Raw genomic sequence first — 16091 nt, 5'->3', positions numbered from 1 at the left:
TGTGGTTCCATTCCTGTCTGGTTGGGCAGCCCAGTGCCTAGAGAGTTGGACAGGCTATCAGGGGGCTCTGAGGGCCCTTTGATGACTTGGAGGCAGCATTCTTGGTCCAGATGTACCTGGCTTGAATCCTGGAGGTGCAGCTTCCTAGAATCAGGCTGGCATGGAATTTGGCTTCTGGTCATGAGCACAGTGTGTCCACGTGGTGGTATTTTGGGGGCAGGCTGTGCTCATCCCTGTGCCCTTTCTCTCCAGAGAGCTCCACACTCGCCTTCTTCCTTCTCCGTCTGAGCCTCTTCCTCCTCTGTGGCACCCTCGTTAGAAGGAAGCTACCTGAATCCAGGTCATGTGGATACAAGCTGGGTGGTCCTTGATTTGTCTGGATCTCAGGTCTGAAGGGTGCTGATGACTCAAAGCCTGCTCACTTGATTTAAAAAGAGGGGTTGCTGATTTCAGGGCATAGGGTGGTGTCGGGTTGGGTGAGAGGCCCAGCCAACTTTGCAACTGGTATTCATTTTGGGGCACTGAGAGGAGCAGGTAACTCACGCTGGCAGGTGCCCAAGGCCAGTGCAGACCAAGGTTCTGCTGTGGGAGGCGGAGGGAACTCTGCACGTCCAGTCTCTGTTGATCTTGGAGCCTGGGGGTCTATCACTGTACTTCGCACCTTATTGGAGTTTCCTTTCCCTTTGGCCAACAGCTCTTCTTTTAGCTCTCAGCCATGCTTCCTGGCTTGACCTGACTGCATTAGAGCAGTCCATGCTAGGAGTATCCTGCTGATAGCTGTCTGGTTCCCAGAACATGAAAGGCAGGTGTCTTGGTTCCCTTCTTGGGGCTCTTCAAGCAGCATGGTTGGGAGCACATCTTTTTGGATGGACTGCATCCCCTTCAGATGCTGGGTGAGTGTCTGTGGAAATCTGGGGGAGAACCTGACCTGATCGGCCCAGCAGGGACCCCAGGAGCTGCAGGCCCCTCAACCCCTCTGCCAACTTCAGAATGGCTTCCCCAGGGGAGATGCTTCACCAGGACGAAAAACACCTTGAGATAGCTCAGACTTGTGACAGCTTTGGTCACTAGGGGTGACTTGAGCCCGATGCTAAGGCCACTATGTCAACTGCCTCTCTTCCCTCTCTTTCTCTCTGAATTTTTGGTGTCTTTCTCTCACTCTTGTTTCCACTTTCTCCCCATTTTATGCTCAGCCCTCTCTCTCTCTCTCCCTGTCTGTCTTCCTTTTGGTCTCTGTCTCCTCTGTTTTTGTTGCTGGTGGACGGTGGAAAAAGCCTCCTCTTTTTGTGGTCGCCCAGTAGAAGCACTGGAGCATGGGGGTAGGTGGGGTTGGGGCCGGGATGTGCATTACAACCTGGGGAAGTGTGCAAAGTCTGTTCCCAGGGGTGAACCCAGTTTGGCCATCCCACGTCCTATCTGAATGACCAGGACTCAGCTTCCCACTAGGAGCATCTTTAGACACTCCGGAAAGCCAGGAAGCCCAGGAGAGCCCGAGGGGTTTGAGAAGCCAAGGCAAAGACAGCTGGTCTTTCCCTCTCTTTCTTTGTTGTTTCAGGTGCAACCCTGATCATGCAGAACCCAGAGTCCTACAAGGCAGGGAGAGCAGAGCACGACGATGCGTGGACAATGGAAAGGTGTGACAACGCATTCTGGGGAGGGGAAAAGTGTTAACCTTGGGATTCACTCTCAGATTTTGGAATAGAGAAAATACTCTTGCCACCCAATTCTGCAGCACCACATCTTCCTTCTGTGGACAAAGAAATGTTTCTCTTGGCCTTTGCCGAAAAATCTGCACGTTCATGCCTTCTCTCATGTTTCCTATCTCTGCCTTCCATACTTGGGTATGCCATTCTTTATCCTCCCAAGGGATCCATTAACACAAAACACACTTGCTTTGCAATCAAAGTGTACTTTATTAAAATTACTTTTACAGTTTTTATCTGTGTCTCATTCGGTGTCACTCTACATGTTTTAAAAATACCAACTCCAGGCATGGGATATAAAGAAACATGTCAGAGACATGAGGAGGGAAAAGGTGAGATATGGATGTTCCAGCAGCCAGGGTCTGGGCATGCAAGGCTCGGCCAACCATGTCATCCTGAAAGAGGGAGCGTGACAGAGTTCCCATGGTCAAAGGTACAAACCGACATGAGGCCACAGAATCCTTGGAAAGAAACTGGCTTGAGGGCAGTTGGTCAGGACTAAATCCACAGTCCCCTTCTTCAGTCAGGACTGATGCGGGTGACAGGACAGGGGGTGGACACTAGGGTGACTGCCTGACTCCAGTGCATTAAGTTCTACCTCTGCTTAAGGGGGCTTTCCTATACCTGTGTTTATTTTATCGAAAACTAGTTTTAAAAAAAGCAAATGGATAGGTAACAATTATTTAATACACAATCTTACATTCTACCAAAATCTTATATACCAAGTAGTAAACATGTATCAGAACTTAATACTAAATCTAGACAATAAAGAACTAAGCTTATACTAAAGTTGGCTCGTAATAGATGAAGAGTGAGGTCAATCTTGTATCCTGGTCAAGATGGAAACTTTTGGACTCTTCCAGTCCCAGGCTGAGGCTTCAAGGTGTCCCAGAGGAGTCTGCAACACAAACACAGGGATGCCATCACCGAGGAGGTGCAGAGTCAGATGGAAGGAGGGCTCCCCTGGGTGGATGTGTGGGTCCGTCAGGCTCCTCAGGGCCTGGAACTCCCCAGGGCTCAGATCCCCGTGGCACTGCCGTCTATGCTGTGCTTAGCTGAGGAGGTTTTCTGTTAGCAAAGAGGGAATACAATTGTCCTCCAGGAGCGAGTTCCCTGTGCATTGGGCTGGGCAGCCTTCAAGGGACTGATCCCTGCACAGTGAAACAGATGCAGCGGAAAGGGGAGGCTCCAGGAGACAAGGATGTAGTCCCTCCCAGTGGGGCCCTGGGAGGAGCAGGACATCTGATAACCCAAGGGAAGGGGTAACCAGCCCCTGCAGCCCATGCTTTATACCACTAACCATGAGACCTGCGTGGCAGAAATGGACAGAGGCCTGAAGACCTCCTTTTACCCTGAGAATGCTTTCTACCTCCTGGCCATTCTCGCTTGTGCTTTTCAAGGGGGGGGGGGAAGAAGTGGAGCAATCAGTCTTCCTGTATTCAGACTATACTACAAAGCTACAGTCATTCAACTCTATGATCCTGGCGAAAAAGCAGCAACACTGATCAGTCAGAAAGCCCAGAAATAAACCCAAGCACCAAGGGTCAACTGCTCTATGGCAAAGGAGGCAAGAACATACACTGGAGGAAAGACATTGTCTTCCGTCAGTAGTGCTGGGAAAACCGGACAGGTACCTGTCAAAAGTGCAGTGAGAACATTCACTAACACCATACACAGAAATAAACTCCAAATGGCTGGGCGACCTCCATGTAAGGCCAGATACTAGAAAACCCCTAGAGAACAACAGGCAGAATGCTCTTGGACATAAATCGCATCAAGATCTTGTTTGCTATGCCTCCTAGAATAATGACAATAAAAACACAACTAAATCAGTAGGAACTAATTAAGCTCAAAAGCGTTTGCACAGCAAAGGAGACCTTTTTTTAAAAAAGAAAAACTCCACAGAATGGGAGAGAATATTTGTTTTTTTTTTTTTTATTTTCCCACTGTACAGCAAGGGGGTCAGGTTATCCTTACATATATACATTGCAATTACAGTTTTTCCCCCACCCTTTCTTCTGTTGCAACATGAGTATCTAGACATAGTTCTCAATGCTATTCAGCAGGATCTCCTTGTAAATCTATTCTAGGAGAGAATATTTGTACATGATTCACCCACCAATGGCTTTACCTTCAAAATAGAGAAACAACACATACAACTCATCCACCACCACAAAAACCAAACAACTCAATGCAAAAAGAGCCGGAAGACCTAAAGAGACATTTCTCCAGATGAGGCTTAGGGATGGCCAATAGGCACATGAAGAGATGCTCAACCTTGCTTGGTACGAGGGGACTACACATCAAAACTGCAGCGAGGGACCACCCCACACCTGTTAGAATGGCCGTCATTAAGTTGATAGATAACAAATGCTGGAGGGGGTGTGGAGAAAGGGGAACCCTCCTACACTGTTGGTGGCAGTGGAAATCAGTGTGACCACTCTGGAAAAGAGTATGGGGGTTCCTCAGAAAACTCACTACAGTACTACCCTATATGATCCAGCGATCCCACACCTGGGCATCTACCCAGACAAAACTTTCACTCAAAAAGACACATGCTCCTGTGGAGTTCCCATCGTGGCTCAGTGGTTAACGAATCCAACTAGGAAACATGAGGTTGCGGGTTCAATCCCTGGCCTTGCTCAGTGGGTTAAGGATCCGGCGTTGCCATGAGCTGTGGTGTAGTTTGCAGACACAGCTCGGATCCTGCATTGCTGTGGCTGTGGTGTAGGCCAGCAGCTCCAGCTCCGATTTGACCCCTAGCCTGGGAACCTCCATATTCCACGGGAGCGGCCCAAGAAATGGTAAAAACCCAAAAAAATGAAAAACAAAAAAAACCCCAAACCCCCCTCAAAAAACACATGCCCCTGTATGTTCATGGCACAATTCACAAGAGCCAAGGCATGGAAGCAATCTAAATGTCCACCAACAGATGGATGGATGAAGACGATGGGGTACACATATACAATGTCGTACCACTCAGCTGTGTACAAGAAAGAAACAATGCCACTGGCAGCAACAGCGATGCCACTAAAGTTATCATGGTATGTGGCACAAGTCAGAAAGACAATGACAAATACCACATGACATCACTTCCATGCAGAAGCCAAGATAGGGCACAAAGGAACATATCTCCAGAACAGAAACAGACTCACAGATCTAGAGGACAGACGTGTGGGGAGCCAAGGGGGAGGGGAGAGGAAGTGGGATGGACTGGGAATTTGGGGTTGGTCGATGCAAACGCTTACATTTAGGATGGATAAGCAATGAGGCCCTACGCTGTAGCACAGGGAACTGTATTCAGTCTCTTTGGAGAGAACACAATGGAACATAAGAAGAGAAAAATAATGTATAAATAGGTGTGACTGGGTCCCTTCGCTGTACAGCAGAAATAGGTACAAAAATACCTCACTTCTTCAAAAAATACTTCATGTATATATAGGAGTCACACTCAGCCATAAGAAAGAATGAAGCCATGCAATTTGCAGCAACATGGACAGACCTAGAGATTATCATACTACGTGAAGTAAGTTAGACAAAGATGAAAGTTCTAACACTTCTATGCTGAATCTGAAACATGACTACAATCCAGCTTTTTTACAAAACTGAAACAACGCACAGACATGGGAAGCAAACTTCCATTAGCAAAGGGGAAAGGGAAAGGAAGGGAAGGGATCAATTGGGAGTGTGAGATTAATAGAGAAGCAACAAGGATTCACTGTGTAGCACATGGAACTCTATGCAATATCTTCTCATAACCTGTAAAGAAAAAGAATTTGAAGCTGTACACCTGAAACTAACACAATACAGTAAATAATCTATAGCAAAAGAAATTCAATAAATATTTTTCAGTATTAAGAGTTTCAAAAAATCATGAAGATGTGGTAGTAGAAATATAAATTTATCTTTTTATTCTATTGCTGCATGAAAAGTATATAGAAGAAAGGTATTCTCTTTTTCTTTTTTCAGCCACACCTGCAGCATATGGACGTTCATGGGCTAGGGGTCAGGGACAAGCTGCCTCTGCAGGCCTAAAACAGATGCCACAAGGTGGGATTTGAATCGCCTTTGCAATGTATGCCACAGCTTGCAGCAATGCCAGATTCTTCAACTGACTGAGCGAGGCCAGGGATTGAACCTGCATCTTCATGGACACCATGTCCTGTTTTTAACCCACTGAGCCACAGCAGGAACTCTGAGAAGACAATGCTTTTGAAAGTGTACTAAAACAAGTTACATTCATGTTATTAGATGACACGGTGAAAAGTCACTGAAAGGAATACAACAAATTTGAATCCTAGCCTTTCACTTTTCCCAAGAGAACACAGAACTGAATTGCCTCAGGGGTTGCTGCATTTGAACTTGTCATCTATGTCAAAGAATTTACAGAAGTTCCAACCTCAGTTTGAGAATGGGTGGCATGGGATGGCCCAGGCCATCCCTGGGCCTTACAGAGACTGAGGGAAGACCCAGACCCTGGAAATTCCCACTCAGGTTGGGATCCTGCCATGTCTTCTGTGTGATGCCAGGAGCACTAAGCATCCACAAGGATGCAGGGCTGGGCCAGGTGAGCCACTCTTCGTACATGAGCACTGAGGGATAGATGCCTTCATCTTGATTGTTTTCTGGAGCCCCGACATGAGGGAGGCCTTAGAGAGGCTGACACAAACTCAGAGGGAAAGGACCCTGTGTCACTTCTCTCAGGCTGAGATTGGTTCAGTACAGACCCGATGTGAATGCTCACCACCTGCCTCCATTTGGCCTGAGCCTCGGGGACCTGGGAGGGAGGAGACCAGGGCCAGGCTAGGAAGGGACACAGGGTCAACATGACTGGGATTTGGGGATCAGGGGATAGCAGTCTGATGGGAAGAGGGGGATCCAACAGGAGCTGTGACCACCTGGTCCTGCTGCCAGAGGCTCTGTCTGGGACATGGTCAATCCCAGGAGATGAGGTCACAGGGCCAGGAGAGAAAGGGTCTGAAGCAAGGCCAGCAGCTCCTTCACACAGTCCCCCAAATTCCTGCTGGCCAGGGGTGGTCTCTTTGGGCAGCTGGACATGGACCTCTCCCAGAGGGGAGGAGAGTCATGACAGCAGCCTGGGGTCAGCTGTGCAGGTGGACAGGACTCAAGGGTACTGGATCCTATGCAGCAACCCCAGATGACTTCTCCTTTATTTTATTTTATACTATTTTTGTCTTTTTCTTTATTCTAGGGCAACTCTGACAGGATATGGAGGTTCACAGGCTAGGGACAAAATGGGAGCTGCAGCTGCCAGTCGAAACCACAGCCACGAAATACAGGATGCAAGCTGTATCTGCGACAAACACCATAGCTCACAAAAGTGCTGGATATTTAAGACACCGAGTGAGGCAAGGGATCGAACCCGCAATCTCATGGTTCCTAGTTGGATTCCTTAACCACTGGAACTCCAAGTATGCCTCCTTTAACTCATCCAACTCTGCGAACATCCCTTCCCTCAGGACACACCGTGAGGACACAATAGGACAGGGAGGCCAGAAATCCCAAACATGCAGAGCCAGAGAGCTGCCTTCTCACCCACCACCTGACACTCACTCGACCAACTTGGTCTCCAGGGTCAAGGTGCCACCACTTCAGGTGCCACCACTTCAGGTCCCTCAAGGCCAATAAAGGAAACCAAGTCAACAGCTCTTGTGCACTGGGCCCTCACGGTGCCAATCACAGAGCAAACTTGCACAACGGGCAGAGACCAAAGCAGGAAGGAGCAGCTTTGGGAGGGAAAATCGATTCTCCCTCTCAAAGAAAAGGAGAGAGGAATACAAACACAGCACAACAAAGACCAGGGACCCAAGTCTTCTTCGTGGTATCCATTTCACAGGGGAAAACACCACAGCAGAGTGCCACTCATTAGGCCACCCACCCACCCACCCGCCAAGTCCTATCCCCCACTTCCTCCCTCTCCCGGCAGCAGGCGGAACCCAGGTGCTCCCAGGAACCCTCTCCCACTGGATCCCAGCTGCGTGCTCTTCCCTACCTGCAGCCTCCTCATCCTGGCGGCTGCTCAGGCTCTCCACCACTGAGTCTGTAGAAACACACCATCAGGGGAATCAAGGAGTTAGAAAGAGTGGCCCTCCCGTTTCTCCGGCTTCCCTGAGGTGACTACGGGTACAGAGCATCACCCTGGTTTTTCCTCCAGGTGCCCAGACCTTCCCTCTGCTCCATGGACTGAGACCCTTCCACACAAGGTGAGCACAGATGCCAACATTCAGGCATCTCATATCTGCTCCCTCTCCTTATTAAAGTAGGCGGTGAACATCTTTACATCAATTTCTTTCTGTTTTTAAGTTTCAGACTCACCTGCCCCACACTCCAAGCAGCAGGCGTCACCCAAGTGTCCCGGGATCCCTCTCCCATTGGCTCCTACCTGAGAGCTGTTCTTACCTGTATCACTTTCATCATGGTTGCTGTCACTCAGACTCTCCATGAAACATACTGCAGAGACACAGACATAAGGAATCAAGGTGTTAGAGCCTGTCCCCCACACGTATCCCCTACTTAGGGTTGTTTGCGGCCACACAGCACCACCCTGGCTTGTCCTCCGTGTGCTCAGAACTTCCCTCTGCTCTACGGCCTCAGAAGCTTCCATAAAACATTGGCCACAGTGGCAAACCTTCAGAGATCGTGGGCTGCTGAGGGATGGAGCCTTACACATCTCCCTTCTACGAGTCCATCTGGAGGCCTCAGCTCCAGGGTGACACACCTGAAATTCCAGCTGCATGGACACACTTGTGTGGTGGCCCCTGGGAGTGAACCATAGGCTGCTTTATTCTGTTCACTGCAAGAGGCAGACCTAACTACTGACTGAACTCAATTAAGCAGAAATGGCTCCTTCTGGCCAGTGGCTGGCACACTGTGGACAGCAGCTCTACAGAAGCACTGAGGAGAAAGGGACCACTGCCCGTGAGGTTCACCTCCAAAACATATATAAAGAAAACTCATACACCTCCACAACAACAACAGCAAAGAAACCACCCAGGAGTTCCCGTCAGGGCACAGCGGAAACGAATCCGACTAGGAACCACGAGCTTGCGGGGTTGATCCCTGGCCTCGCTGAGGGGGTTAAGGATCCAGCGTTGCCGAGAGCTCTGGTGTCGGTCGCAGATACGGGTGGAGAAAAGGCTCCCCCGCCCCAGCATTGCCGATGCGAACGCACACTGGTACAACCACTATGGAAGACACCATGGAGGGTCCTGCGAAAACTGAACACAGCAGGGCATGCGACCTAGCAAGCCGAGCACCCTGGGAAATATCAGGACAAATGTATCCAGGAAAAAGACATATGCCCCTCTATGTTTATGGCAGCACTGTTCACAACAGCCAAGACAGGGAAGCCACCTCATGTCCACAGACAGATGAATGGCTCATGACGATGTGGTCCACATAGATGATGGAATTCACGACTCAGCCAGAAAATCGAAGAAGAAACCAATGCCACTCAAAACAATAGGGATGGATCGGGAGATTCTCGTGCAAAGTGAAGTACGTGACAAAGAGAAAGACGGATACCACCTGATCTCACTTAGAGGTGGAATCTAAAGCACGGCACAAAGGAACCTGTCCACAGAACCCACGGATGCAGAGAACAGACTTGTGGTTGTGAAGGGCACGGACTGGGAGTTTGGGGGCAGTTGATGCCAACTACGGCATTGAGAATGGAGAGACAACAAGGTCCTCCTGTTGCAGCACACGGAGAACGAGATCCAATCTCCTGTAATCGACCTGATCTCAGACGGCAATAATATCAAAAAAGGAACATACGTTAATGGACACACACGACTGGGGAACGTTGCTCCACAGCAGAGAGTGAAACAACACTGTACCTCCATTAAAATAGAAACAAACAGAAAGGACAGTGTCTAACAATCCACTGAATGGAAAGACAACCTACAGAAGAGGATATTTGTAAATCTTGTATTTGAAACAGGGGCTCATATTTGGAATATATGGGAAACAACTACAAATCAATTGAATCAAAAGGCAAATACCTCAGTTGTAGATGAGTGGAAGCCTGGGAGAGACCCACCGTCCAAGAAGACCACAGAGAGCAGCACACAGAGGGCATGTTTCCCAAAGTCGCCTATCACAATGGAAAGGCAAAGCAAAGGCACCACGAGGTATCACCTCCCACCTGGTAGGACACGGAGTGTTTTCAAACCTGAACAGATGTTTGGGAAGATGTGACTGCCTGGGACTTCTGGACACTGTAGCAGGGAATGTCAACGGGGCCAGCCAGGACGGGAAACACCACGGCAGGACCCTGCAATCCCACTGCTGCATGGACATGTAAAGGAAGATCCATCAGTGTCGGGTAAAGAGACCTGCCATCCCAGGATCATGGCAGCGCCATACACAAGAGCCCAACAGAAACAGAGCCCCAGTGTCCACGGGCACACAGACTGAGAAAGACAACGGGGTGGATACAGACCATAGCAAGGTATTCCGTTGTCACAGAAGAAGGAAACCCTACCCATTGCAGCAATGCACAGAGAACTCCAGGACATTATTGACTGATTCACTTTTGGGCTTGAGGGCTGCCCCCGCAGCAGATGGAAATTCCCAGGCGAGGCGGCAAATCAGAGCTGTGGCCACCGGCCGACACCACAGCCACAGCCAAGCTGGATACCAGCCGCGTCTGGGACCTCTGCCGCAGCTCACCGCAATGCGGGATTCTTCACCCACTGGGCAAGGCCAAGGGTCGAACCCGTGTCCTCATAGGTACTGGTCAGGTTCATGAGCTCTGAGCCTCAACAGGAACTCGCTGGAGGACATCACTTCAAGTGAAGCCAGTCAGACACAGAAGGACAAAGACTCTCTGATGTCATGCACATGAGGTGTCTGAAAGACCACTCCTGAGCAGAGGCTGGAAGGGTGGCTGCCCCGAGTGGGCAGGAGGTGCGGGGGGAGCACAGCGTTCACAACACTCCTCGGGACACTTACAACCTCAAGAGGCTCGAGTTCATGGCACATGTTTGAAACAACAGCATGAAAGTCTGCACCAAGCAGAGGGGGAAGAAAAGAGGAAACGAAAGACCAACAGAGGAAGGAAAGCCTTTTCCCCAAACCTTGCTCCCAGCGGGTGCAGGGAGAATGAGGGAATGGACAGTTAGCCTGCGGTCATCATGAGACTGTTCAACGAGAAACTGGACAGCTATGTGGTGCTAAGGCACAAGTGACTCCCCACAAAACACACCCACTCACACTGGTTCACAATCACACCAACAGGCCCTCACACGCACGCCCCCCAATGTTCCCGGACACCTACCCCCACCATACAAAGAGCCTCCTTTCCTCCAGGGACCCGAGGACTTGGGATGGCCCTTTTGTGGGAAGTCAGTCTCTTTCACCCCATCCTTCACCCCCTTTCCCAGGAGGAACCCAGAATCAGGGTGTCTCTGCAACCAAAGGGGCAGGAAAGCACCCCCCGCCCTTCCTCAACACCTGGACTTCTCCTCAGCAGAGCCGGGTTCCAGAATACTTACGGCTTTCATCGTCCATCCCGTCCACCTGTGATGAGAGAAAAGAAAACACTGTGAGTGTCACAGCATCCTCTGCACTGTGGCCACAGGTCTTCCTGTGGTTGCGGACCGCAGGCACACAGACAGAAGGCAGAGTTGAGTCCGTTTCCCCAAAAGAAGACAGCAAAGACACCTGTGGAAAAGGCACCAGCTTTTCATGGAAGACCTCCCAAGTCCACGTTCATTTAAAAAACATTCAGGCTTCTTTGGAGTTCCCGTCGTGGCGCAGTGGTTAACGAATCCGACCAGGAACCATGAGGTTGCGGGTTCGATCCCTGGCCTTGCTCAGTGGGTTAAGGATCCGGCATTGCCGTGAGCTGAGGTGTAGGTTGCAGACGTTGCTCGGATCCCGCGTTGCCGTGGCTCTGGCGCAGGCCGGTGGCTACAGCTCTGGTTTGACCCTGAGCCTGGGAACCTCCATATGCCACAGGAGTGGCCCTAGAAAAGGCAAAAAGACAACAAAACAAAACATTCAGGCTTCTTCAAAGACAAATGCTCCCTATGTACACTTGGGAACTGATGTGGTCCCTTTTGCCAATGCCCCTTGGAAGGAGTTATTGGTTGGTACCAAACTTTGACTCAACATTCCTCCACAGAGGAATGTGCATATATCCTCTATAATGGACTTGCTCAGATTTCCTTTTCTGAAGTAGGCACATCCAAGAAGAAAGGAGGCACCTTTTTAAATCTCCGATCAAGAAAGGTGAGCTTACCTTGGGGGCAAGCTGGTCTTCCTGCTCAACCAGGTCGCTGGCTGGGGACTCCTCGTCATTTTCAAGGGATGGGCCTGCCTCCTCCTCTGCCTCGTCAATGCAGGCAGCCTCCTCCTGCACCTTCTCAGTTCCCGGCCCCACCTCCTCCTCATTTGCCCCAGCCAGGGCCTCTTCCTCCGTCTTCTCACTCCCGCCGGCCTCCACAACATCATCGAGGGTTGCTAGGGGGACACACAGTCACTGTCAGCAAGGCGGTGGTGCTGCTCGGGAGGTACTCTGGGCACCTCACCTGACTGGACATGGGCTGAGAGTCAAGGGGTGGGGGTGGGATGAAGCACGGATGGAGCTTCTCTTGGCCCATCCTCCCGGGTAAACGTTTTGAAGGACGGCAGAGAGCACCTTGAAAGACCTGAGAAAGGGAGCCTCTGCCTCTCTTGCTAAAGGGAACCTCTCCGTGGCATATTCTCCATCTGAGAAATGGCCAACACGAGCATGCAGGCTCTGCTGCCATGACAGAGTCTCGTGAATCCTCCTGCCCATTTTCCTCTCCAGCCACATTCCTCCATCTTCTGAAAGGGCAGGAGATCATTTCAGCTTCCCTACTCTTCCCACAGGGTGCTCCTGTGTTCACACGCCATCCTCTGGGATGTTTCGCCTCTTTTCTTTTCTTAGATACATAATGCTTCTCTTTGGAATACTTTGGCAATAGGAAACTCACGGGGAGAGCAGGCCTTCCCAATGCTATGTACTTTGCACCACTGTCCATAACAACTTTTCTCATCATAACTCATAGGACCTCTGCACCCATTCAGGAATGACTCCCCCTTCAGCCCTGCTGCCAGGTCTTGGCCATTTCTACTTTCCATCTCTGACACTCTGCCGAGTCTGGTTACCGCCTATATGTTGAGTTGCACGATATTTCCTTCTCTGTGCTGCCTGATTTCTCTATTTTTTTTTTCTATTGATACTTGTTGCTTTTTAGGGCCACACACATGCCATATGGAGGTTCCCAGGCTAGGGGTCTAATAGGAGCCGTAGCTGCCATTTTATGTCAGAGCCACAGCAAGGCAGGATCCCAGCTGCATCTGCCACCTACACCACAGCTCACGGCATTACTGGATCCTTAACTCACTGAGTGAGGCCAGCGATCGAACCCGCAATCTCATGGTTCCTAGTTGGATTCCTTAACCACTGGAACTCCAAGTATGCCTCCTTTAACTCATCCAACTCTGCGAACATCCCTTCCCTCAGGACACACCGTGAGGACACAATAGGACAGGGAGGCCAGAAATCCCAAACATGCAGAGCCAGAGAGCTGCCTTCTCACCCACCACCTGACACTCACTCGACCAACTTGGTCTCCAGGGTCAAGGTGCCACCACTTCAGGTGCCACCACTTCAGGTCCCTCAAGGCCAATAAAGGAAACCAAGTCAACAGCTCTTGTGCACTGGGCCCTCACGGTGCCAATCACAGAGCAAACTTGCACAACGGGCAGAGACCAAAGCAGGAAGGAGCAGCTTTGGGAGGGAAAATCGATTCTCCCTCTCAAAGAAAAGGAGAGAGGAATACAAACACAGCACAACAAAGACCAGGGACCCAAGTCTTCTTCGTGGTATCCATTTCACAGGGGAAAACACCACAGCAGAGTGCCACTCATTAGGCCACCCACCCACCCACCCGCCAAGTCCTATCCCCCACTTCCTCCCTCTCCCGGCAGCAGGCGGAACCCAGGTGCTCCCAGGAACCCTCTCCCACTGGATCCCAGCTGCGTGCTCTTCCCTACCTGCAGCCTCCTCATCCTGGCGGCTGCTCAGGCTCTCCACCACTGAGTCTGTAGAAACACACCATCAGGGGAATCAAGGAGTTAGAAAGAGTGGCCCTCCCGTTTCTCCGGCTTCCCTGAGGTGACTACGGGTACAGAGCATCACCCTGGTTTTTCCTCCAGGTGCCCAGACCCTCCCTCTGCTCCATGGACTGAGACCCTTCCACACAAGGTGAGCACAGATGCCAACATTCAGGCATCTCATATCTGCTCCCTCTCCTTATTAAAGTAGGCGGTGAACAGCTTTACATCAATTTCTTTCTGTTTTTAAGTTTCAGACTCACCTGCCCCACACTCCAAGCAGCAGGCGTCACCCAAGTGTCCCGGGATCCCTCTCCCATTGGCTCCTACCTGAGAGCTGTTCTTACCTGTATCACTTTCATCATGGTTGCTGTCACTCAGACTCTCCATGAAACATACTGCAGAGACACAGACATAAGGAATCAAGGTGTTAGAGCCTGTCCCCCACACGTATCCCCTACTTAGGGTTGTTTGCGGCCACACAGCACCACCCTGGCTTGTCCTCCGTGTGCTCAGAACTTCCCTCTGCTCTACGGCCTCAGAAGCTTCCATAAAACATTGGCCACAGTGGCAAACCTTCAGAGATCGTGGGCTGCTGAGGGATGGAGCCTTACACATCTCCCTTCTACGAGTCCATCTGGAGGCCTCAGCTCCAGGGTGACACACCTGAAATTCCAGCTGCATGGACACACTTGTGTGGTGGCCCCTGGGAGTGAACCATAGGCTGCTTTATTCTGTTCACTGCAAGAGGCAGACCTAACTACTGACTGAACTCAATTAAGCAGAAATGGCTCCTTCTGGCCAGTGGCTGGCACACTGTGGACAGCAGCTCTACAGAAGCACTGAGGAGAAAGGGACCACTGCCCGTGAGGTTCACCTCCAAAACATATATAAAGAAAACTCATACACCTCCACAACAACAACAGCAAAGAAACCACCCAGGAGTTCCCGTCAGGGCACAGCGGAAACGAATCCGACTAGGAACCACGAGCTTGCGGGGTTGATCCCTGGCCTCGCTGAGGGGGTTAAGGATCCAGCGTTGCCGAGAGCTCTGGTGTCGGTCGCAGATACGGGTGGAGAAAAGGCTCCCCCGCCCCAGCATTGCCGATGCGAACGCACACTGGTACAACCACTATGGAAGACACCATGGAGGGTCCTGCGAAAACTGAACACAGCAGGGCATGCGACCTAGCAAGCCGAGCACCCTGGGAAATATCAGGACAAATGTATCCAGGAAAAAGACATATGCCCCTCTATGTTTATGGCAGCACTGTTCACAACAGCCAAGACAGGGAAGCCACCTCATGTCCACAGACAGATGAATGGCTCATGACGATGTGGTCCACATAGATGATGGAATTCACGACTCAGCCAGAAAATCGAAGAAGAAACCAATGCCACTCAAAACAATAGGGATGGATCGGGAGATTCTCGTGCAAAGTGAAGTACGTGACAAAGAGAAAGACGGATACCACCTGATCTCACTTAGAGGTGGAATCTAAAGCACGGCACAAAGGAACCTGTCCACAGAACCCACGGATGCAGAGAACAGACTTGTGGTTGTGAAGGGCACGGACTGGGAGTTTGGGGGCAGTTGATGCCAACTACGGCATTGAGAATGGAGAGACAACAAGGTCCTCCTGTTGCAGCACACGGAGAACGAGATCCAATCTCCTGTAATCGACCTGATCTCAGACGGCAATAATATCAAAAAAGGAACATACGTTAATGGACACACACGACTGGGGAACGTTGCTCCACAGCAGAGAGTGAAACAACACTGTACCTCCATTAAAATAGAAACAAACAGAAAGGACAGTGTCTAACAATCCACTGAATGGAAAGACAACCTACAGAAGAGGATATTTGTAAATCTTGTATTTGAAACAGGGGCTCATATTTGGAATATATGGGAAACAACTACAAATCAATTGAATCAAAAGGCAAATACCTCAGTTGTAGATGAGTGGAAGCCTGGGAGAGACCCACCGTCCAAGAAGACCACAGAGAGCAGCACACAGAGGGCATGTTTCCCAAAGTCGCCTATCACAATGGAAAGGCAAAGCAAAGGCACCACGAGGTATCACCTCCCACCTGGTAGGACACGGAGTGTTTTCAAACCTGAACAGATGTTTGGGAAGATGTGACTGCCTGGGACTTCTGGACACTGTAGCAGGGAATGTCAACGGGGCCAGCCAGGACGGGAAACACCACGGCAGGACCCTGCAATCCCACTGCTGCATGGACATGTAAAGGAAGATCCATCAGTGTCGGGTA

General features: G+C 50.4%; 1 protein-coding gene across 13 annotated transcripts in view; it reads right to left on the bottom strand.

Moving 5' to 3' along the window:
* Positions 1-1893: 1893 nt before the first annotated feature.
* Positions 1894-16091, bottom strand: part of LOC146398967 (uncharacterized) — a 92933-nt gene continuing 78735 nt past the window's right edge. For 10 of the 13 annotated variants that reach the window (XM_084980891.1, XM_084980894.1, XM_084980895.1 and 7 more), the window contains 7 exons: positions 14162-14212; positions 13755-13802; positions 11971-12191; positions 11222-11246; positions 8124-8174; positions 7717-7764; positions 1894-2601 (listed from right to left, as the gene is read on the bottom strand). In XM_084980891.1, the coding sequence (XP_084837017.1) occupies positions 2582-2601; positions 7717-7764; positions 8124-8174; positions 11222-11246; positions 11971-12191; positions 13755-13802; positions 14162-14212 (464 nt within the window). In that variant the 3' untranslated portion in view covers positions 1894-2581. Of the gene's footprint in view, positions 2602-7716; positions 7765-7886; positions 8175-11221; positions 11247-11970; positions 12192-13754; positions 13803-14161; positions 14213-16091 lie in introns of those variants that run through there. The other 3 variants (XM_084980893.1, XM_084980890.1, XM_084980897.1) reach the window with 2 other exon arrangements.

Source organism: Sus scrofa, chromosome 10, assembly GCF_054392235.1.
Source record: "Sus scrofa isolate SSC_HxYL_T2T_F1_AM1 chromosome 10, Sscrofa_HxYL_maternal_Yorkshire_Landrace_v2.0, whole genome shotgun sequence".
NCBI classification, from domain to species: domain Eukaryota; kingdom Metazoa; phylum Chordata; class Mammalia; order Artiodactyla; family Suidae; genus Sus; species Sus scrofa.
The sequence above is the reverse complement of the archived record's forward strand: the minus strand, read 5'-3'. Positions and strand labels throughout refer to the sequence as shown.